Source organism: Ascaphus truei, unplaced genomic scaffold (assembly GCF_040206685.1).
Source record: "Ascaphus truei isolate aAscTru1 unplaced genomic scaffold, aAscTru1.hap1 HAP1_SCAFFOLD_284, whole genome shotgun sequence".
NCBI classification, from domain to species: domain Eukaryota; kingdom Metazoa; phylum Chordata; class Amphibia; order Anura; family Ascaphidae; genus Ascaphus; species Ascaphus truei.
The window spans coordinates 272,272-297,908 of record NW_027455794.1 but is presented as its reverse complement, the minus strand read 5'-3'; the positions used below and the strand labels follow the sequence as shown (position 1 = coordinate 297,908).

General features: G+C 48.2%; 1 protein-coding gene across 2 annotated transcripts in view; it reads right to left on the bottom strand.

The window, feature by feature from the left end:
- LOC142482966 (uncharacterized) overlaps positions 1 to 25,637 on the bottom strand; it is a 187,620-nt gene that overhangs the window by 116,857 nt on the left and 45,126 nt on the right. For both annotated transcript variants that reach the window (XM_075583085.1, XM_075583084.1), the window contains exons 4-6: positions 16,966 to 17,013; positions 16,792 to 16,883; positions 9,165 to 9,317 (exon numbers count right to left, since the gene is read on the bottom strand). In XM_075583085.1, coding sequence (XP_075439200.1) covers positions 9,165 to 9,317; positions 16,792 to 16,883; positions 16,966 to 17,013 — 293 coding nt within the window. The remainder of the gene's footprint in view (positions 1 to 9,164; positions 9,318 to 16,791; positions 16,884 to 16,965; positions 17,014 to 25,637) is intronic.

Here is a 25,637-nt window from a genome sequence, read left to right as displayed (position 1 = left end):
CTGACACATATAGCTGTGACACTGTCCCTCCCACTGCCGGGTGACACACTGACACATATAGCTGTGACACTGTCCCTCCCACTGCCGGGTAACACACTGACACACATAGCTGTGACTCTGTCCCTCCCACTGCCGGGTAACACATTGACACACATAGCTGTGACTCTGTCCCTCCCACTGCCGGGTAACACAGTGATACATACAGCTGTGACTCTGTCCCTCCCACTGCCGGGTGACACACTGACACACATAGCTGTGACACTGTCCCTCCCACTGCCGGGTGACACACTGACACATATAGCTGTGACACTGTCCCTCCCACTGCCGGGTAACACACTGACACATATAGCTGTGACACTGTCCCTCCCACTGCCGGGTAACACACTGACACACATAGCTGTGACTCTGTCCCTCCCACTGCCGGGTAACACATTGACACACATAGCTGTGACTCTGTCCCTCCCACTGCCGGGTAACACACTGACACACATAGCTGTGACTCTGTCCCTCCCACTGCCGGGTAACACACTGACACACATAGCTGTGACACTGTCCCTCCCACTGCCGGGTGACACATTGACACACATAGCTGTGACTCTGTCCCTCCCACTGCCGGGTAACACATTGACACACATAGCTGTGACTCTGTCCCTCCCACTGCCGGGTAACACACTGACACACATAGCTGTGACACTGTCCCTCCCACTGCCGGGTAACACACTGACACATATAGCTGTGACACTGTCCCTCCCACTGCCGGGTAACACACTGACACACATAGCTGTGACTCTGTCCCTCCCACTGCCGGGTAACACACTGACACATATAGCTGTGACACTGTCCCTCCCACTGCCGGGTAACACACTGACACACATAGCTGTGACACTGTCCCTCCCACTGCCGGGTAACACACTGACACACATAGCTGTGACTCTGTCCCTCCCACTGCCGGGTAACACACTGACACATACAGCTGCGACTCTGTCCCTCCCACTGCCGGGTGATACACTGACACACATAGCTGTGACTCTGTCCCTCCCACTGCCGGGTAACACACTGACACATATAGCTGTGACTCTGTCCCTCCCACTGCTGGGTGATACACTGACACACATAGCTGTGACTCTGTCCCTCCCACTGCCGGGTAACGCACTGACACACATAGCTGTGACACTGTCCCTCCCACTGCCGGGTGACACACTGACACACATAGCTGTGACTCTGTCCCTCCCACTGCCGGGTAACACACTGACACACATAGCTGTGACTCTGTCCCTCCCACTGCCGGGTAACACAGTGATACATACAGCTGCGACTCTGTCCCTCCCACTGCCGGGTGATACACTGACACACATAGCTGTGACTCTGTCCCTCCCACTGCCGGGTAACACACTGACACATATAGCTGTGACACTGTCCCTCCCACTGCCGGGTAACACACTGACACATATAGCTGTGACACTGTCCCTCCCACTGCCGGGTAACACACTGACACACATAGCTGTGACTCTGTCCCTCCCACTGCCGGGTAACACACTGACACATATAGCTGTGACACTGTCCCTCCCACTGCCGGGTAACACACTGACACACATAGCTGTGACACTGTCCCTCCCACTGCCGGGTAACACACTGACACACATAGCTGTGACACTGTCCCTCCCACTGCCGGGTGACACACTGACACACATAGCTGTGACACTGTCCCTCCCACTGCCGGGTAACACACTGACACATATAGCTGTGACTCTGTCCCTCCCACTGCCGGGTAACACACTGACACACATAGCTGTGACTCTGTCCCTCCCACTGCCGGGTAACACACTGACACACATAGCTGTGACACTGTCCCTCCCACTGCCGGGTAACACACTGACACACATAGCTGTGACACTGTCCCTCCCACTGCCGGGTGACACACTGACACATATAGCTGTGACACTGTCCCTCCCACTGCCGGGTAACACACTGACACACATAGCTGTGACACTGTCCCTCCCACTGCCGGGTAACACACTGACACAGATAGCTGTGACACTGTCCCTCCCACTGCCGGGTAACACACTGACACATATAGCTGTGACACTGTCCCTCCCACTGCCGGGTGACACACTGACACACATAGCTGTGACTCTGTCCCTCCCACTGCCGGGTAACACACTGACACATATAGCTGTGACTCTGTCCCTCCCACTGCCGGGTGACACACTGACACACATAGCTGTGACACTGTCCCTCCCACTGCAGGGTGATACACTGACACACATAGCTGTGACTGTCCCTCCCACTGCCGGGTGATACACTGACACATATAGCTGTGACTCTGTCCCTCCCACTGCCGGGTAACACACTGACACATATAGCTGTGACACTGTCCCTCCCACTGCCGGGTAACACACTGACACACATAGCTGTGACTCTGTCCCTCCCACTGCCGGGTAACACACTGACACATATAGCTGTGACTCTGTCCCTCCCACTGCCGGGTGACACACTGACATATATAGCTGTGACACTGTCCCTCCCACTGCAGGGTGATACACTGACACACATAGCTGTGACTCTGTCCCTCCCACTGCCGGGTGACACACTGACATATATAGCTGTGACACTGTCCCTCCCACTGCCGGGTAACACACTGACACATATAGCTGTGACTCTGTCCCTCCCACTGCCGGGTAACACACTGACACATATAGCTGTGACACTGTCCCTCCCACTGCCGGGTAACACACTGACACACATAGCTGTGACTCTGTCCCTCCCACTGCCGGGTAACACACTGACACATATAGCTGTGACACTGTCCCTCCCACTGCCGGGTAACACACTGACACACATAGCTGTGACTCTGTCCCTCCCACTGCCGGGTGACACACTGACACACATAGCTGTCACTCTGTCCCTCCCACTGCAGGGTGATACACTGACACACATAGCTGTGACACTGTCCCTCCCACTGCCGGGAAACACACTGACACATATAGCTGTGACACTGTCCCTCCCACTGCCGGGTAACACACTGACACACATAGCTGTGACTCTGTCCCTCCCACTGCCGGGTAACACACTGACACACATAGCTGTGACTCTGTCCCTCCCACTGCCGGGTAACACACTGACACATATAGCTGTGACACTGTCCCTCCCACTGCCGGGTAACACACTGACACATATAGCTGTGACTCTGTCCCTCCCACTGCCGGGTAACACACTGACACACATAGCTGTGACTCTGTCCCTCCCACTGCCGGGTAACACACTGACACATATAGCTGTGACTCTGTCCCTCCCACTGCCGGGTGACACACTGACACACATAGCTGTGACACTGTCCCTCCCACTGCCGGGTGACACACTGACACACATAGCTGTGACACTGTCCCTCCCACTGCCGGGTAACACACTGACACACATAGCTGTGACACTGTCCCTCCCACTGCCGGGTAACACACTGACACACATAGCTGTTACACTGTCCCTCCCACTGCCGGGTGACACACTGACACACATAGCTGTGACTCTGTCCCTCCCACTGCCGGGTAACACACTGACACACATAGCTGTTACACTGTCCCTCCCACTGCCGGGTGACACACTGACACATATAGCTGTGACACTGTCCCTCCCACTGCGGGGTAACACACTGACACACATAGCTGTGACACTGTCCCTCCCACTGCCGGGTGACACACTGACACATATAGCTGTGACACTGTCCCTCCCACTGCGGGGTAACACACTGACACATATAGCTGTGACACTGTCCCTCCCACTGCCGGGTAACACAGTGACACATATAGCTGTGACTCTGTCCCTCCCACTGCCGGGTGACACACTGACACACATAGCTGTGACACTGTCCCTCCCACAGCCGGGTAACACACTGACACATATAGCTGTGACTCTGTCCCTCCCACTGCCGGGTAACACAGTGACACATACAGCTGCGACTCTGTCCCTCCCACTGCCGGGTAACACACTGACACATATAGCTGTGACTCTGTCCCTCCCACTGCCGGGTAACACACTGACACACATAGCTGTGACTCTGTCCCTCCCACTGCAGGGTGATACACTGAAACACATAGCTGTGACACTGTCCCTCCCACTGCCGGGTAACACACTGACACACATAGCTGTGACTCTGTCCCTCCCACTGCCGGGTAACACACTGACACATATAGCTGTGACACTGTCCCTCCCACTGCCGGGTAACACACTGACACACATAGCTGTGACTCTGTCCCTCCCACTGCCGGGTGACACACTGACACACATAGCTGTCACTCTGTCCCTCCCACTGCAGGGTGATACACTGACACACATAGCTGTGACACTGTCCCTCCCACTGCCGGGAAACACACTGACACATATAGCTGTGACACTGTCCCTCCCACTGCCGGGTAACACACTGACACACATAGCTGTGACTCTGTCCCTCCCACTGCCGGGTAACACACTGACACACATAGCTGTGACTCTGTCCCTCCCACTGCCGGGTAACACACTGACACACATAGCTGTTACACTGTCCCTCCCACTGCCGGGTGACACACTGACACACATAGCTGTGACTCTGTCCCTCCCACTGCCGGGTAACACACTGACACACATAGCTGTTACACTGTCCCTCCCACTGCCGGGTGACACACTGACACATATAGCTGTGACACTGTCCCTCCCACTGCGGGGTAACACACTGACACACATAGCTGTGACACTGTCCCTCCCACTGCCGGGTGACACACTGACACATATAGCTGTGACACTGTCCCTCCCACTGCGGGGTAACACACTGACACATATAGCTGTGACACTGTCCCTCCCACTGCCGGGTAACACAGTGACACATATAGCTGTGACTCTGTCCCTCCCACTGCCGGGTGACACACTGACACACATAGCTGTGACACTGTCCCTCCCACAGCCGGGTAACACACTGACACATATAGCTGTGACTCTGTCCCTCCCACTGCCGGGTAACACAGTGACACATACAGCTGCGACTCTGTCCCTCCCACTGCCGGGTAACACACTGACACATATAGCTGTGACTCTGTCCCTCCCACTGCCGGGTAACACACTGACACACATAGCTGCGACTCTGTCCCTCCCACTGCAGGGTGATACACTGACACACATAGCTGTGACACTGTCCCTCCCACTGCCGGGTAACACACTGACACACATAGCTGTGACTCTGTCCCTCCCACTGCCGGGTAACACACTGACACATATAGCTGTGACTCTGTCCCTCCCACTGCAGGGTGATACACTGACACATATAGCTGTGACTCTGTCCCTCCCACTGCCGGGTAACACACTGACACATATAGCTGTGACACTGTCCCTCCCACTGCCGGGTGATACACTGACACACATAGCTGTGACTCTGACCCTCCCACTGCCGGGTAACACACTGACACATATAGCTGTGACACTGTCCCTCCCACTGCCGGGTAACACACTGACACATATAGCTGTGACTCTGTCCCTCCCACTGCCGGGTAACACACTGACACATATAGCTGTGACTCTGTCCCTCCCACTGCCGGGTGACACACTGACACACATAGCTGTGACTCTGTCCCTCCCACTGCCGGGTAACACACTGACACATATAGCTGTGACTCTGTCCCTCCCACTGCAGGGTGATACACTGACACATATAGCTGTGACTCTGTCCCTCCCACTGCCGGGTAACTCACTGACACACATAGCTGTGACACTGTCCCTCCCACTGCCGGGTAACACACTGACACATATAGCTGTGACTCTGTCCCTCCCACTGCCGGGTAACACACTGACACACATAGCTGTGACACTGTCCCTCCCACTGCCGGGTAACACACTGACACATATAGCTGTGACTCTGTCCCTCCCACTGCCGGGTAACACACTGACACATATAGCTGTGACTCTGTCCCTCCCACTGCCGGGTAACACACTGACACACATAGCTGTGACACTGTCCCTCCCACTGCCGGGTAACACACTGACACACATAGCTGTGACTCTGTCCCTCCCACTGCCGGGTAACACACATAGCTGTGACTCTGTCCCTCCCACTGCCGGGTAACACACTGACACACATAGCTGTGACTCTGTCCCTCCCACTGCCGGGTAACACACTGACACATATAGCTGTGACACTGTCCCTCCCACTGCAGGGTGATACACTGACACATATAGCTGTGACACTGTCCCTCCCACTGCCGGGTGACACACTGACACATATAGCTGTGACACTGTCCCTCCCACTGCAGGGTGATACACTGACACACATAGCTGTGACTCTGTCCCTCCCACTGCCGCGTAACACACTGACACACATAGCTGTGACACTGTCCCTCCCACTGCCGGGTGACACACTGACACATATAGCTGTGACTCTGTCCCTCCCACTGCCGGGTAACACACTGACACACATAGCTGTGACTCTGTCCCTCCCACTGCCGGGTAACACACTGACACACATAGCTGTGACACTGTCCCTCCCACTGCAGGGTAACACAGTGACACATATAGCTGTGACTCTGTCCCTCCCACTGCCGGGTAACACACTGACACACATAGCTGTGACTCTGTCCCTCCCACTGCCGGGTAACACACTGACACATATAGCTGTGACTCTGTCCCTCCCACTGCCGGGTGACACACTGACACATACAGCTGCGACTCTGTCCCTCCCACTGCCGGGTGACACACTGACACATATAGCTGTGACTCTGTCCCTCCCACTGCCGGGTAACACACTGACACATATAGCTGTGACACTGTCCCTCCCACTGCCGGGTGATACACTGACACACATAGCTGTGACACTGTCCCTCCCACTGCCGGGTGATACACTGACACACATAGCTGTGACACTGTCCCTCCCACTGCCGGGTAACACACTGACACATATAGCTGTGACTCTGTCCCTCCCACTGCCGGGTAACACACTGACACATATAGCTGTGACACTGTCCCTCCCACTGCCGGGTGATACACTGACACACATAGCTGTGACTCTGTCCCTCCCACTGCCGGGTGATACACTGACACATATAGCTGTGACTCTGTCCCTCCCACTGCCGGGTAACACACTGACACATATAGCTGTGACACTGTCCCTCCCACTGCCGGGTAACACACTGACACATATAGCTGTGACTCTGTCCCTCCCACTGCCGGGTGATACACTGACACATATAGCTGTGACACTGTCCCTCCCACTGCCGGGTAACACACTGACACACATAGCTGTGACACTGTCCCTCCCACTGCCGGGTAACACACTGACACATATAGCTGTGACTCTGTCCCTCCCACTGCCGCGTAACACACTGACACACATAGCTGTGACTCTGTCCCTCCCACTGCCGGGTGATACACTGACACACATAGCTGTGACTCTGTCCCTCCCACTGCCGGGTGATACACTGACACACATAGCTGTGACACTGTCCCTCCCACTGCCGGGTAACACACTGACACATATAGCTGTGACACTGTCCCTCCCACTGCCGGGTAACACACTGACACACATAGCTGTGACTCTGTCCCTCCCACTGCCGGGTGATACACTGACACATATAGCTGTGACTCTGTCCCTCCCACTGCCGGGTGATACACTGACACACATAGCTGTGACTCTGTCCCTCCCACTGCCGGGTGATACACTGACACATATAGCTGTGACTCTGTCCCTCCCACTGCCGGGTGACACACTGACACATACAGCTGCGACTCTGTCCCTCCCACTGCCGGGTGACACACTGACACATACAGCTGCGACTCTGTCCCTCCCACTGCCGGGTAACACACTGACACACATAGCTGTGACTCTGTCCCTCCCACTGTAGGGTAACACACTGACACATATAGCTGTGACTCTGTCCCTCCCACTGCCGGGTAACACACTGACACACATAGCTGTGACTCTGTCCCTCCCACTGCCGGGTGACACACTGACACATACAGCTGCGACTCTGTCCCTCCCACTGCCGGGTAAGACACTGACACAGATAGCTGTGACTCTGTCCCTCCCACTGCCGGGTAACACACTGACACACATAGCTGTGACTCTGTCCCTCCCACTGCCGGGTGACACACTGACACATACAGCTGCGACTCTGTCCCTCCCACTGCCGGGTAACACACTGACACAGATAGCTGTGACTCTGTCCCTCCCACTGCCGGGTAACACACTGACACACATAGCTGTGACACTGTCCCTCCCACTGCCGGGTAACACACTGACACACATAGCTGTGACACTGTCCCTCCCACTGCCGGGTAACACACTGACACACATAGCTGTGACTCTGTCCCTCCCACTGCCGGGTAACACACTGACACACATAGCTGTGACTCTGTCCCTCCCACTGCCGGGTGACACACTGACACATACAGCTGCGACTCTGTCCCTCCCACTGCCGGGTAAGACACTGACACACATAGCTGTGACTCTGTCCCTCCCACTGCCGGGTAACACACTGACACATATAGCTGTGACACTGTCCCTCCCACTGCCGGGTAACACACTGACACACATAGCTGTGACTCTGTCCCTCCCACTGTAGGGTAACACACTGACACATATAGCTGTGACACTGTCCCTCCCACTGCCGGGTAACACACTGACACACATAGCTGTGACTCTGTCCCTCCCACTGCCGGGTAACACACTGACACATATAGCTGTGACACTGTCCCTCCCACTGCCGGGTGATACACTGACACATATAGCTGTGACTCTGTCCCTCCCACTGCCGGGTGATACACTGACACACATAGCTGTAACTCTGTCCCTCCCACTGCCGGGTGATACACTGACACATATAGCTGTGACACTGTCCCTCCCACTGCCGGGTAACACACTGACACACATAGCTGTGACACTGTCCCTCCCACTGCCAGGTGATACACTGACACATATAGCTGTGACTCTGTCCCTCCCACTGCCGGGTAACACACTGACACGCATAGCTGTCACTCTGTCCCTCCCACTGCCGGGTAACACACTGACACGCATAGCTGTGACTCTGTCCCTCCCACTGCCGGGTGACACACTGACACACATAGCAGGGACCTATAACCGATGCAGCTCCTGCCTCAACACAGGTTTGACATAGTGACAGATAGAAGACACATGACACGATGATTTCACATACTGCCCGACTCTTGTTCCTGCAGTCTCTTGCGCTCTCTCTCTGCCTCTTGCTCTTCTTTCTTCTGCTGCTCTTCCTGCAGTCTTTGCTGTTCCTGCGCTCTCAGCTCCTGTAAAAGGGCCCGGTATTTCCTGCGGCAGAGCAGGGCCTTGTAACCTGTCGGGGAGAGCAGGACAGGGTGAGGACACGTGTGTGCAGTGAAAATGTGCATTCGTTTTACAAACAGAGCGTGTTAGTAGATGAGTGACACATACTGAGTGTTGTTCTAGATCCATTATTAGATCAATGACATGTCAAGTACTGGGTGGTTCTGGATCTCTTTCAAAATAAGTGAAATGTTGTTCTGGTCAGTAAGTAGATTAGTGACACATGCTGAGTGTTCTGCTGTTCTGGATCAGTAAGTAGATTAGTGACACATGCTGAGTGTTCTGCTGTTCTGGATCAGTAAGTAGATTAGTGACACATGCTGAGTGTTCTGCTGTTCTGGATCAGTAAGTAGATTAGTGACACATGCTGAGTGTTCTGCTGTTCTGGATCAGTAAGTAGATTAGTGACACATGCTGAGTGTTCTGCTGTTCTGGATCAGTAAGAAGATTAGTGACACATGCTGAGTGTTCTGCTGTTCTGGATCAGTGAGTAGATTAGTGACACATGCTGAGTGTTCTGCTGTTCTGGATCAGTAAGTAGATTAGTGACATGCGGAGTGTTCTGCTGTTCTGGATCAGTAAGTAGATTAGTGACATGCTGAGTTTTCTGCTGTTCTGGATCAGTGAGTAGATTCGAGACACATGCTGAGTGTTCTGCTGTTCTGGATTAGTAAGTAGATTAGTGACACATGCCGAGTGTTCTGCTGTTCTGGATCAGTGAGTAGATTAGTGACACATGCTGAGTGTTCTGCTGTTCTGGATCAGTAAGTAGATTAGTGACACATGCTGAGTGTTCTGCTGTTCTGGATCAGTGAGTAGATTAGTGACACATGCTGAGTGTTCTGCTGTTCTGGATCAGTAAGTAGATTAGTGACACATGCTGAGTGTTCTGCTGTTCTGGATCAGTAAGTAGATTAGTGACACATGCTGAGTGTTCTGCTGTTCTGGATCAGTAAATAGATTAGTGACATGCTGAGTGTTCTGCTGTTCTGGATCAGTTAGTAGATTAGTGACACATGCTGAGTGTTCTGCTGTTCTGGATCAGTAAATAGATTAGTGACACATGCTGAATGTTCTGCTGTTCTGGATCAGTAAGTAGATTAGTGACATGCTGAATGTTCTGCTGTTCTGGATCAGTAAGTAGATTAGTGACATGCTGAATGTTCTGCTGTTCTGGATCAGTAAGTAGATTAGTGACACATGCTGAGTGTTCTGCTGTTCTGGATCAGTAAGTAGATTAGTGACATGCTGAGTGTTCTGCTGTTCTGGATCAGTGAGTAGATTAGTGACACATGCTGAGTGTTCTGCTGTTCTGGATCAGTGAGTAGATTAGTGACATGCTGAGTGTTCTGCTGTTCTGGATCAGTAAGTAGATTAGTGACACATGCTGAATGTTCTGCTGTTCTGGATCAGTGAGTAGATTAGTGACACATGCTGAGTGTTCTGCTGTTCTGGATCAGTAAGTAGATTAGTGACACATGCTGAGTGTTCTGCTGTTCTGGATCAGTAAGTAGATTAGTGACACATGCTGAGTGTTCTGCTGTTCTGGATCAGTAAGTAGATTAGTGACACATGCTGAGTGTTCTGCTGTTCTGGATCAATGAGTAGATTAGTGACACATGCTGAGTGTTCTGCTGTTCTGGATCAGTAAGTAGATTAGTGACACATGCTGAGTGTTCTGCTGTTCTGGATCAGTAAATAGATTAGTGACACATGCTGAATGTTCTGCTGCTCTGGATCAGTAAGTAGATTAGTGACATGCTGAATGTTCTGCTGTTCTGGATCAGTAAGTAGATTAGTGACATGCTGAATGTTCTGCTGTTCTGGATCAGTAAGTAGATTAGTGACACATGCTGAATGTTCTGCTGTTCTGGATCAGTACGTAGATTAGTGACACATGCTGAGTGTTATGCTGTTCTGGATCAGTTAGTAGATTAGTGACACATGCTGAGTGTTCTGCTGTTCTGGATCAGTAAGTAGATTAGTGACACATGCTGAGTGTTCTGCTGTTTTGGATCAGTAAGTAGATTAGTGACATGCTGAGTGTTCTGCTGTTCTGGATCAGTAAGTAGATTAGTGACACATGCTGAGTGTTCTGCTGTTCTGGATCAGTAAGTAGATTAGTGACACATGCTGAGTGTTCTGCTGTTCTGGATCAGTAAGTAGATTAGTGACACATGCTGAGTGTTATGCTGTTCTGGATCAGTTAGTAGATTAGTGACACATGCTGAGTGTTCTGCTGTTCTGGATCAGTATTTAAATTAGTGACCTGCTGAGTGTTCTGCTGTTCTGGATCAGTGAGTAGATTAGTGACACATGCTGAGTGTTCTGCTGTTCTGGATCAGTAAGTAGATTAGTGACATGCTGAGTGTTCTGCTGTTCTGGATCAGTAAGTAGATTAGTGACACATGCTGAGTGTTCTGCTGTTCTGGATCAGTAAGTAGATTAGTGACACATGCTGAGTGTTCTGCTGTTCTGAATCAGTAAGTAGATTAGTGATACATGCTGAGTGTTCTGCTGTTCTGGATCAGTAAACACATTAGTGACACATGCCGAGTGTTCTGCTGTTCTGGATCAGTAAGTAGATTAGTGACACATGCTGAGTGTTCTGCTGTTCTGGATCAGTAAGTAGATTAGTGACATGCTGAATGTTCTGCTGTTCTGGATCAGTGAGTAGATTAGTGACACATGCTGAGTGTTCTGCTGTTCTGGATCAGTAAGTAGATTAGTGACATGCTGAATGTTCTGCTGTTCTGGATCAGTAAGTAGATTAGTGACACATGCTGAGTGTTCTGCTGTTCTGGATCAGTGAGTAGATTAGTGACACATGCTGAGTGTTCTGCTGTTCTGGATCAGTAAATAGATTAGTGACACATGCTGGGTGCTCTGCGTTCTGGATCAGTGAGTAGATTAGTGACACATGCTGAGTGTTCTGCTGTTCTGGATCAGTGAGTAGATTAGTGACACATGCTGAGTGTTCTGCTGTTCTGGATCAGTGAGTAGATTAGTGACACATGCTGAGTGTTCTGCTGTTCTGGATCAGTTAGTAGATTAGTGACACATGCTGAGTGTTCTGCTGTTCTGGATCAGTAAGTAGATTAGTGACATGCTGAGTGTTCTGCTGTTCTGGATCAGTGAGTAGATTAGTGACACATGCTGAGAGTTCAGCTGTTCTGGATCAGTGAGTAGATTAGTGACACATGCTGAGTGTTCTGCTGTTCTGGATCAGTAAGTAGATTAGTGACATGCTGAGTTTTCTGCTGTTCTGGATCAGTGAGTAGATTCGTGACACATGCTGAGTGTTCTGCTGTTCTGGATTAGTAAATAGATTAGTGACATGCTGAGTGTTCTGCTGTTCTGGATCAGTAAGTAGATTAGTGACACATGCTGAGTGTTCTGCTGTTCTGGATCAGTAAGTAGATTAGTGACACATGCTGAGTGTTCTGCTGTTCTGGATCAGTAAGTAGATTAGTGACATGCTGAGTGTTCTGCTGTTCTGGATCAGTAAGTAGATTAGTGACACATGCTGAGTGTTCTGCTGTTCTGGATCAGTAAGTAGATTAGTCACATGCTGAGTGTTCTGCTGTTCTGAATCAGTAAGTAGATTAGTGACATGCTGAGTGTTATGCTGTTCTGGATCAGTAAATAGATTAGTGACACATGCTGAGTGTTCTGCTGTTCTGGATCAGTGAGTAGATTAGTGACACATGCTGAGTGTTCTGCTGTTCTGGATCAGTAAACAGATTAGTGACACATGCTGAGTGTTCTGCATCAGTAAGTAGATTAGTGACATGCTGAGTGTTCTGCTGTTCTGGATCAGTTAGTAGATTAGTGACACATGCTGAGTGTTCTGCTGTTCTGGATCAGTAAGTAGATTAGTGACACATGCTGAGTGTTCTGCTGTTCTGGATCAGTAAGTAGATTAGTGACATGCTGAGTGTTCTGCTGTTCTGGATCAGTGAGTAGATTCGTGACACATGCTGAGTGTTCTGCTGCTCTGGATCAGTAAATAGATTAGTGACACATGCTGAGTGTTCTGCTGTTCTGGATCAGTAAGTAGATTACTGACATGCTGAGTGTTCTGCTGTTCTGGATCAGTAAGTAGATTAGTGACAAATGCTGAGTGTTCTGCTATTCTGAATCAGTTAGTAGATTAGTGACACATGCTGAGTGTTCTGCTGTTCTGGATCAGTAAGTAGATTAGTGACACATGCTGAGTGTTCTGCTGTTCTGGATCAGTAAGTAGATTAGTGACACATGCCAAGTGTTCTGCTGTTCTGGATCAGTGAGTATATTAGTGACACATGCTGAGTGTTCTGCTGTTCTGGATCAGTGAGTAGATTAGTGACATGCTGAGTGTTCTGCTGTTCTGGATCAGTAAGTAGATTAGTGACGTGCTGAGTGTTCTGGATCAGTGAGTAGATTAGTGACACATGCTGAGTGTTCTGCTGTTCTGGATCAGTGAGTAGATTAGTGACATGCTGAGTGTTCTGCTGTTCTGGATCAGTAAGTAGATTAGTGACACATGCTGAATGTTCTGCTGTTCTGGATCAGTGAGTAGATTAGTGACACATGCTGAGTGTTCTGCTGTTCTGGATCAGTAAGTAGATTAGTGATACATGCTGAGTTTTCTGCTGTTCTGGATCAGTGAGTAGATTAGTGACACAAGCTGAGTGTTCTGCTGTTCTGGATCAGTAAGTAGATTAGTGACATGCTGAGTGTTCTGCTGTTCTGGATCAGTGAGTAGCTTAGTGACATGCTGAGTGTTCTGCTGTTCTGGATCAGTGAGTAGATTAGTGACACATGCTGAGTGTTCTGCTGTTCTGGATCAGTTAGTAGATTAGTGACACATGCTGAGTGTTCTGCTGTTCTGGATCAGTGAGTAGATTAGTGACACATGCTGAGTGTTCTGCTGTTCTGGATCAGTAAGTAGATTAGTGACACATGCTGAGTGTTCTGCTGTTCTGGATCAGTAAGTAGATTAGTGACACATGCTGAGTGTTCTGCTGTTCTGTGTCAGTGAGTAGATTAGTGACACATGCTAAGTGTTCTGCTGTTCTGGATCAGTGAGTAGATCAGTGACATGCTGAGTGTTCTGCTGTTCTGTGTCAGTGAGTAGATTAGTGACACATGCTGAGTGTTCTGCTGTTCTGGATCAGTGAGTAGATTAGTGACACATGCTGAGTGTTCTGCTGTTCTGGATCAGTAAGTAGATTAGTGACACATGCTGAGTGTTCTGCTGTTCTGGATCAGTAAGTAGATTAGTGACACATGCTGAGTGTTCTGCTGTTCTGAATCAGTAAGTAGATTAGTGACATGCTGAATGTTCTGCTGTTCTGGATCAGTAAGTAGATTAGTGACATGCTGAGTGTTCTGCTGTTCTGGATCAGTGAGTAGATTAGTGACACATGCTGAGTGTTCTGCTGTTCTGGATCAGTAAGTAGATTAGTGACATGCTGAGTGTTCTGCTGTTCTGGATCAGTGAGTAGATTAGTGACATGCTGAGTGTTCTGCTGTTCTGGATCAGTGAGTAGATTAGTGACACATGCTGAGTGTTCTGCTGTTCTGGATCAGTAAGTAGATTAGTGACACATGCTGAGTGTTCTGCTGTTCTGGATCAGTAAGTAGATTAGTGACACATGCTGAGTGTTCTGCTGTTCTGGATCAGTAAGTAGATTAGTGACACATGCTGAGTGTTCTGCTGTTCTGTGTCAGTGAGTAGATTAGTGACACATGCTAAGTGTTCTGCTGTTCTGGATCAGTGAGTAGATCAGTGACATGCTGAGTGTTCTGCTGTTCTGTGTCAGTGAGTAGATTAGTGACACATGCTGAGTGTTCTGCTGTTCTGGATCAGTGAGTAGATTAGTGACACATGCTGAGTGTTCTGCTGTTCTGGATCAGTAAGTAGATTAGTGACACATGCTGAGTGTTCTGCTGTTCTGGATCAGTAAGTAGATTAGTGACACATGCTGAGTGTTCTGCTGTTCTGAATCAGTAAGTAGATTAGTGACATGCTGAATGTTCTGCTGTTCTGGATCAGTAAGTAGATTAGTGACATGCTGAGTGTTCTGCTGTTCTGGATCAGTGAGTAGATTAGTGACACATGCTGAATGTTCTGCTGTTCTGGATCAGTGAGTAGATTAGTGACATGCTGAGTGTTCTGCTGTTCTGGATCAGTGAGTAGATTAGTGACACATGCTGAGTGTTCTGCTGTTCTGGATCAGTAAGTAGATTAGTGACACATGCTGAGTGTTCTGCTGTTCTGGATCAGTAAGTAGATTAGTGACACATGCTGAGTGTTCTGCTGTTCTGGATCAGTAAGTAGATTAGTGACATGCTGAATGTTCTGCTGTTCTGGATCAGTAAGTAGATTAGTGACATGCTGAGTGTTCTGCTGTTCTGGATCAGTGAGTAGATTAGTGACACATGCTGAATGTTCTGCTGTTCTGGATCAGTGAGTAGATTAGTGACACATGCTGAGTGTTCTGCTGTTCTGGATCAGTAAGTAGATTAGTGACATGCTGAGTGTTCTGCTGTTCTGGATCAGTGAGTAGATTAGTGACATGCTGAGTGTTCTGCTGTTCTGGATCAGTGAGTAGATTAGTGACACATGCTGAGTGTTCTGCTGTTCTGGATCAGTTAATGAAAGTGTTGCGTGTTGGGTTATTGTGGATCAGAAGAGGAGTGCCTAGTATTGGGCTGTTCTGGATAACTTTGAGAATAAGTGGCACATGCCAAGTTTTGTGTTCTGATTGTTCTAGGACAGCCGTACGCAAACTGGGGGGCGCAAGACTGCCTGCGGGGAATGCACAGTTTACAGAGGCCCTGCGCGCTTCCCGAATGCACTTAAATTAAGTGCCGGGGGAGATGCAGGGCCTCTGTAAACCTTTACTTACCGTGGCTCCACACGCATCGCCATGGCAACGTGTCGTCAAATGACGCTGCGAGGTCATGTGACGTCGTGTTGCTATGGCAACGTGACGGCACGTTGCTATGGCAACGTGACGTCATGACGCCGGCGCCGAGATAAGTGGGGGTGAAGGGGGGCGTGGGGGTGAGGTGACCGCCAGCAGGGGGGCGCAAGACTGCCTGCGGGGGATGCACAGTTTACAGGAGCCCCGTGCGCTTCCCGAATGCACTTAAATTAAGTGCCGGGGTAGCTGCAGGGCCTCTGTAAACCTTTACTTACCGTGGCCCCACACGCTTCGCCATGGCAACGTGTCGTCAAATGACCCTGCGAGGTCATGTGACGTATGACGTCATAACGCCGGAGCCGAGATAAGTGGGGGTGAAGGGGGGCGTGGGGGTGAGGTGACCGCCGGCAGGGGGGCGCAGGGAAAAAAGGTTTGCGCCCCCCTGTTCTAGGAGATGAGTGACATGAACATTGTTGGTGTTCTGGATCAGTTTGTAGATGATTGGCAGTCTGGATATGATTAACATTGCAGAGTGTTTGATCTCTCCGAGACCAACCCAAAGTCCCTCACACTTCTGGATGACTGTGGCAGCCTCCATAAGTCTTGAAAGACACTGTGACAGCTGATCCTGGTGCCAGTATTTGAAGAACAGACGGGACTTCCTGTAGGGGCAGAACAGATATGTTACATTTTGCTGATCATGACATGAAGTGAATCATTTACCTTCACATATTGTAAACTCACCCACACTGCCAGCCGCTCAGTTGGGCCCTCTGAAGGATGTTCAGACAACTGGGGACAAAATGAAAGTAGGTCACAGCCAAAGGAAGACCAACCCAAGTACATTAACCTAACACTGACACACAGCTCAAAGGGAAACCAACACAAGTACATTAACCTAACACTGACACACAGCTCAAAGGGAAACCAACACAAGTACATTAACCTAACACTGACACACAGCTCAAAAGGAAACCGACACAAGTACATCAACCCAACACTGACACACAGCTCAAAGGGAAACCAACACAAGTACATCAACCTAACACTGACACACAGCTCAAAGGGAAACCAACACAAGTACATCAACCTAACACTGACACAGCACAAAGTGAAACCAACACAAGTACATCAACCTAACACTGACACAGAGCTCAAAGGGAAACCAACACAAGTACATCAACCTAACACTGACATACAGCTCAAAGGGAAACCAACACAAGTACATCAACCTAACACTGACACACAGCTCAAAGGGAAACCAACACAAGTACATCAACCTAACACTGACACACAGCTCAAAGGGAAACCAACACAAGTACATTAACCTGACACTGACACACAGCCAAAGGAAACCAACACAAGTACATTAACCTAACACTGACACACAGCTCAAAGGGAAACCAACACAAGTACATCAAACTAACACTGACACACAGCTCAAAGGGAAACCAACACAAGTACATTAACCTGACACTGACACACAGCCAAAGGAAACCAACACAAGTACATTAACCTAACACTGACACACAGCTCAAAGGGAAACCAACACAAGTACATTAACCTGACACTGACACACAGCCAAAGGAAACCAACACAAGTACATCAAACTAACACTGACACACAGCTCAAAGGGAAACAACACAAGTACATCAACCTAACACAGACAAACAGCTCAAAGGGAAACCAACACAAGTACATTAACCCAACACTGACACACAGCTCAAAGGGAAACCAACACAAGTACATCAACCTAACACTGACACACAGCTCAAATGAAACCAACACAAGTACATCAACCTAACACTGACACACAGCGCAAAGGGAAACCAACACAAGTACATTAACCTGACACTGACACACAGCCAAAGGAAACCAACACAAGTACATTAACCTAACACTGACACACAGCTCAAAGGGAAACCAACACAAGTACATTAACCTGACACTGACACACAGCTCAAATGAAACCAACACAAGTACATCAACCTAACACTGACACACAGCGCAAAGGGAAACCAACACAAGTACATCAACCTAACACTGACACACAGCCAAAGGGAAACCAACACAAGTACATCAACCTAACACTGACACACAGCTCAAAGGGAAACCAACACAAGTACATCAACCTAACACTGACACACAGCTCAAAGGGAAACCAACACAAGTACATCAACCTAACACTGACACACAGCTCAAATGAAACCAACACAAGTACATCAACCTAACACTGACACACAGCGCAAAGGGAAACCAACACAAGTACATTAACCTGACACTGACACACAGCCAAAGGAAACCAACACAAGTACATTAACCTAACACAGACACAGCGCAAAGGGAAACCAACACAAGTACATCAACCTAACACTGACACACAGCTCAAAGGGAAACCAACACAAGTACATCAACCTAACACTGACACACAGCTCAAATGAAACCAACACAAGTACATCAACCTAACACTGACACACAGCGCAAAGGGAAACCAACACAAGTACATTAACCTGACACTGACACACAGCCAAAGGAAACCAACACAAGTACATTAACCTAACACTGACACACAGCGCAAAGGGAAACCAACACAAGTACATTAACCTGACACTGACACACAGCCAAAGGAAAACAACACAAGTACATCAACCTAACACAGACACACAGCGCAAAGGGAAACCAACACAAGTACATCAACCTAACACTGACACACAGCTCAAAGGGAAACCAACACAAGTACATCAACCTAACACAGACACACAGCACAAAGGGAAACCAACACAAGTACATCAACCTAACACAGACACACAGTTCAAAGGGAAATCAACACAAGTACATCAACCCAACACAGACACACAGTTCAAAGGGAAATCAACACAAGTACATCAACCTAACACAGACACAGCTCAAAGGGAAACCGACACAAGTACATCAACCTAACACAGACACACAGCTCAAAGGGAAACCAACACAAGTACATCAACCCAACACAGACACACAGCTCAAAGGGAAACCAACATAAGTACATCAACCTAACACAGACACACAGCTCAAAGAGAAACCAACACAAGTACATCAACCTAACACAGACACACAGCTCAAAGGGAAACCAACACAAGTACATCAACCTAACACAGACACACAGCTCAAAGGGAAACCAACACAAGTACATCAACCTAACACTGACACACAGCTCAAAGGGAAACCAACACAAGTACATCAACCTAACACTGACACACAGCTCAAACGGAAAACAACACAAGTACATCAACCTAACACAGACACACAGCTCAAAGGGAAACCAACACAAGTACATCAACCTAACACAGACACAGCTCAAAGGGAAACCAACACAAGTACATTAACCTGACACTGACACACAGCTCAAAGGGAAACCAACACAAGTACATCAACCTAATACAGACACACAGCTCAAAGGGAAACCAACACAAGTACATCAACCTAACACTGACACACAGCACAAAGGGAAACCAACACAAGTACATCAACCTAACACAGACACACAGCTCAAAGGGAAACCAACACAAGTACATCAACCTAACACTGACACACAGCTCAAAGGGAAACCAACACAAGTACATCAACCTAACACTGACACACAGCTCAAAGGGAAACCAACACAAGTACATCAACCTAACACTGACACACAGCTCAAAGGGAAACCAACACAAGTACATCAACCCAACACTGACACACAGCTCAAAGGGAAACCAACACAAGTACATCAACCTAACACAGACACACAGCACAAAGGGAAACCAACACAAGTACATTAACCCAACACTGACACACAGCTCAAAGGGAAACCAACACAAGTACATCAACCTAACACTGACACACAGCTCAAAGGGAAACCAACCCAAGTACATCAACCCAACACAGACACACAGCTCAAAGGGAAACCAACACAAGTACATCAACCTAACACCGACACACAGCTCAAAGGGAAACCAACACAAGTACATCAACCCAACACAGACAGCACAAAATGAAACCAACACAAGTACATCAACCTAACACTGACACACAGCTCAAAGGGAAACCAACACAAGTACATCAACCTAACACAGACACACAGCTCAAAGGGAAACCAACACAAGTACATCAACCTAACACAGACACAGCTCAAAGGGAAACCAACACAAGTACATTAACCTGACACTGACACACAGCTCAAAGGGAAACCAACACAAGTACATCAACCTAATACAGACACACAGCTCAAAGGGAAACCAACACAAGTACATCAACCTAACACAGACACAGCTCAAAGGGAAACCGACACAAGTACATCAACCTAACACAGACACACAGCACAAAGGGAAACCAACACAAGTACATCAACCTAACACAGACACACAGCTCAAAGGGAAACCAACACAAGTACATCAACCTAACACTGACACACAGCTCAAAGGGAAATCAACACAAGTACATCAACCCAACACAGACACACAGTTCAAAGGGAAATCAACACAAGTACATCAACCCAACACTGACACACAGCTCAAAGGGAAACCAACACAAGTACATCAACCTAACACAGACACAGCTCAAAGGGAAACCGACACAAGTACATCAACCTAACACAGACACACAGCTCAAAGGGAAACCAACACAAGTACATCAACCCAACACAGACACACAGCTCAAAGGGAAACCAACACAAGTACATCAACCTAACACAGACACACAGCTCAAAGAGAAACCAACACAAGTACATCAACCTAACACAGACACACAGCTCAAAGGGAAACCAACACAAGTACATCAACCTAACACAGACACACAGCTCAAAGGGAAACCAACACAAGTACATCAACCTAACACTGACACACAGCTCAAAGGGAAACCAACACAAGTACATCAACCTAACACTGACACACAGCTCAAAGGGAAACCAACACAAGTACATCAACCCAACACTGACACACAGCTCAAAGGGAAACCAACACAAGTACATCAACCTAATACAGACACACAGCTCAAAGGGAAACCAACACAAGTACATCAACCTAACACTGACACACAGCTCAAAGGGAAACCAACACAAGTACATCAACCTAACACTGACACACAGCTCAAAGGGAAAACAACACAAGTACATCAACCTAACACAGACACACAGCTCAAAGGGAAACCAACACAAGTACATCAACCTAACACAGACACAGCTCAAAGGGAAACCAACACAAGTACATTAACCTGACACTGACACACAGCTCAAAGGGAAACCAACACAAGTACATCAACCTAATACAGACACACAGCTCAAAGGGAAACCAACACAAGTACATCAACCTAACACAGACACAGCTCAAAGGGAAACCGACACAAGTACATCAACCTAACACAGACACACACCACAAAGGGAAACCGACACAAGTACATCAACCTAACACAGACACACAGCACAAAGGGAAACCAACACAAGTACATCAACCTAACACAGACACACAGCTCAAAGGGAAACCAACACAAGTACATCAATCTAACACTGACACACAGCTCAAAGGGAAACCAACACAAGTACATCAACCTAACACTGACACACAGCTCAAAGGGAAACCAACACAAGTACATCAACCCAACACTGACACACAGCTCAAAGGGAAACCAACACAAGTACATCAACCTAACACAGACACACAGCACAAAGGGAAACCAACACAAGTACATTAACCCAACACTGACACACAGCTCAAAGGGAAACCAACACAAGTACATCAACCTAACACTGACACACAGCTCAAAGGGAAACCAACACAAGTACATCAACCTAACACAGACACACAGCTCAAAGGGAAACCAACACAAGTACATCAACCTAACACAGACACAGCTCAAAGGGAAACCAACACAAGTACATTAACCTGACACTGACACACAGCTCAAAGGGAAACCAACACAAGTACATCAACCTAATACAGACACACAGCTCAAAGGGAAACCAACACAAGTACATCAACCTAACACAGACACAGCTCAAAGGGAAACCGACACAAGTACATCAACCTAACACAGACACACAGCACAAAGGGAAACCAACACAAGTACATCAACCTAACACAGACACACAGCTCAAAGGGAAACCAACACAAGTACATCAACCTAACACTGACACACAGCTCAAAGGGAAACCAACACAAGTACATCAACCTAACACAGACACACAGCTCAAAGGGAAACCAACACAAGTACATCAACCTAACACAGACACACAGCTCAAAGGGAAACCAACACAAGTACATCAACCTAACACAGACACAGCTCAAAGGGAAACCAACACAAGTACATCAACCTAACACAGACACACAGCACAAAGGGAAACCAACACAAGTACATTAACCCAACACTGACACACAGCTCAAAGGGAAACCAACACAAGTACATCAACCTAACACTGACACACAGCTCAAAGGGAAACCAACCCAAGTACATCAACCCAACACAGACACACAGCTCAAAGGGAAACCAACCCAAGTACATCAACCTAACATTGACACACAGCTCAAAGGGAAACCAACACAAGTACATCAACCCAACACAGACAGCTCAAAGGGAAACCAACACAAGTACATCAACCTAACACTGACACACAGCTCAAAGGGAAACCAACCCAAGTACATCAACCCAACACAGACACACAGCTCAAAGGGAAACCAACCCAAGTACATCAACCTAACACTGACACACAGCTCAAAGGGAAACCAACACAAGTACATCAACCTAACACTGACACACAGCTCAAAGGGAAACCAACCCAAGTACATCAACCCAACACAGACACACAGCTCAAAGGGAAACCAACCCAAGTACATCAACCTAACATTGACACACAGCTCAAAGGGAAACCAACACAAGTACATCAACCTAACACAGACACAGCTCAAAGGGAAACCAACACAAGTACATTAACCTGACACTGACACACAGCTCAAAGGGAAACCAACACAAGTACATCAACCTAATACAGACACACAGCTCAAAGGGAAACCAACACAAGTACATCAACCTAACACAGACACAGCTCAAAGGGAAACCGACACAAGTACATCAACCTAACACAGACACACACCACAAAGGGAAACCGACACAAGTACATCAACCTAACACAGACACACAGCACAAAGGGAAACCAACACAAGTACATCAACCTAACACAGACACACAGCTCAAAGGGAAACCAACACAAGTACATCAACCTAACACTGACACACAGCTCAAAGGGAAACCAACACAAGTACATCAACCTAACACTGACACACAGCTCAAAGGGAAACCAACACAAGTACATCAACCTAACACTGACACACAGCTCAAAGGGAAACCAACACAAGTACATCAACCCAACACTGACACACAGCTCAAAGGGAAACCAACACAAGTACATCAACCTAACACAGACACACAGCACAAAGGGAAACCAACACAAGTACATTAACCCAACACTGACACACAGCTCAAAGGGAAACCAACACAAGTACATCAACCTAACACTGACACACAGCTCAAAGGGAAACCAACCCAAGTACATCAACCCAACACAGACACACAGCTCAAAGGGAAACCAACACAAGTACATCAACCTAACACCGACACACAGCTCAAAGGGAAACCAACACAAGTACATCAACCCAACACAGACAGCACAAAATGAAACCAACACAAGTACATCAACCTAACACTGACACACAGCTCAAAGGGAAACCAACACAAGTACATCAACCTAACACAGACACACAGCTCAAAGGGAAACCAACACAAGTACATCAACCTAACACAGACACAGCTCAAAGGGAAACCAACACAAGTACATTAACCTGACACTGACACACAGCTCAAAGGGAAACCAACACAAGTACATCAACCTAATACAGACACACAGCTCAAAGGGAAACCAACACAAGTACATCAACCTAACACAGACACAGCTCAAAGGGAAACCGACACAAGTACATCAACCTAACACAGACACACAGCACAAAGGGAAACCAACACAAGTACATCAACCTAACACAGACACACAGCTCAAAGGGAAACCAACACAAGTACATCAACCTAACACTGACACACAGCTCAAAGGGAAATCAACACAAGTACATCAACCCAACACAGACACACAGTTCAAAGGGAAATCAACACAAGTACATCAACCCAACACTGACACACAGCTCAAAGGGAAACCAACACAAGTACATCAACCTAACACAGACACAGCTCAAAGGGAAACCGACACAAGTACATCAACCTAACACAGACACACAGCTCAAAGGGAAACCAACACAAGTACATCAACCCAACACAGACACACAGCTCAAAGGGAAACCAACACAAGTACATCAACCTAACACAGACACACAGCTCAAAGAGAAACCAACACAAGTACATCAACCTAACACAGACACACAGCTCAAAGGGAAACCAACACAAGTACATCAACCTAACACAGACACACAGCTCAAAGGGAAACCAACACAAGTACATCAACCTAACACAGACACAGCTCAAAGGGAAACCAACACAAGTACATTAACCTGACACTGACACACAGCTCAAAGGGAAACCAACACAAGTACATCAACCTAATACAGACACACAGCTCAAAGGGAAACCAACACAAGTACACTGGCGACACACTTTATTCGAGCTCGGCTAGTCCCACGAATTCGGGTATACCCGGGTGTATTGAGGTTTGTGACTGTTTTCTGCCCGAGTATATTGGGTTATTTTCCAAGCAGGGATTGAAGCATTTTATTCCCCCTGGCTGCAATACTGCACAGTATATATATATATACTGCATTACAATTCATGAATTTATGCCATCTGGTAGACACGCGAAGCATTGCAGCCTATTAAATCCTAATCATTATCATTTAACAGATCAGCCGCCCGTCAGCCAGGCATGAACCCAGGCTGGGAAGGCAAACACAACGGGGCTTGTCAGAGGTGAGGAGCGGCGCATTCCAGGTATCTGCCAGGTACAAACTGGGCATTTGCTCGAATAAAGTGTGTCGGTGCAGTACATCAACCTAACACAGACACAGCTCAAAGGGAAACCAACACAAGTACATTAACCTGACACTGACACACAGCTCAAAGGGAAACCAACACAAGTACATCAACCTAATACAGACACACAGCTCAAAGGGAAACCAACACAAGTACATCAACCTAATACAGACACACAGCTCAAAGGGAAACCAACACAAGTACATCAACCTAACACAGACACAGCTCAAAGGGAAACCGACACAAGTACATCAACCTAACACAGACACACACCACAAAGGGAAACCGACACAAGTACATCAACCTAACACAGACACACAGCACAAAGGGAAACCAACACAAGTACATCAACCTAACACAGACACACAGCTCAAAGGGAAACC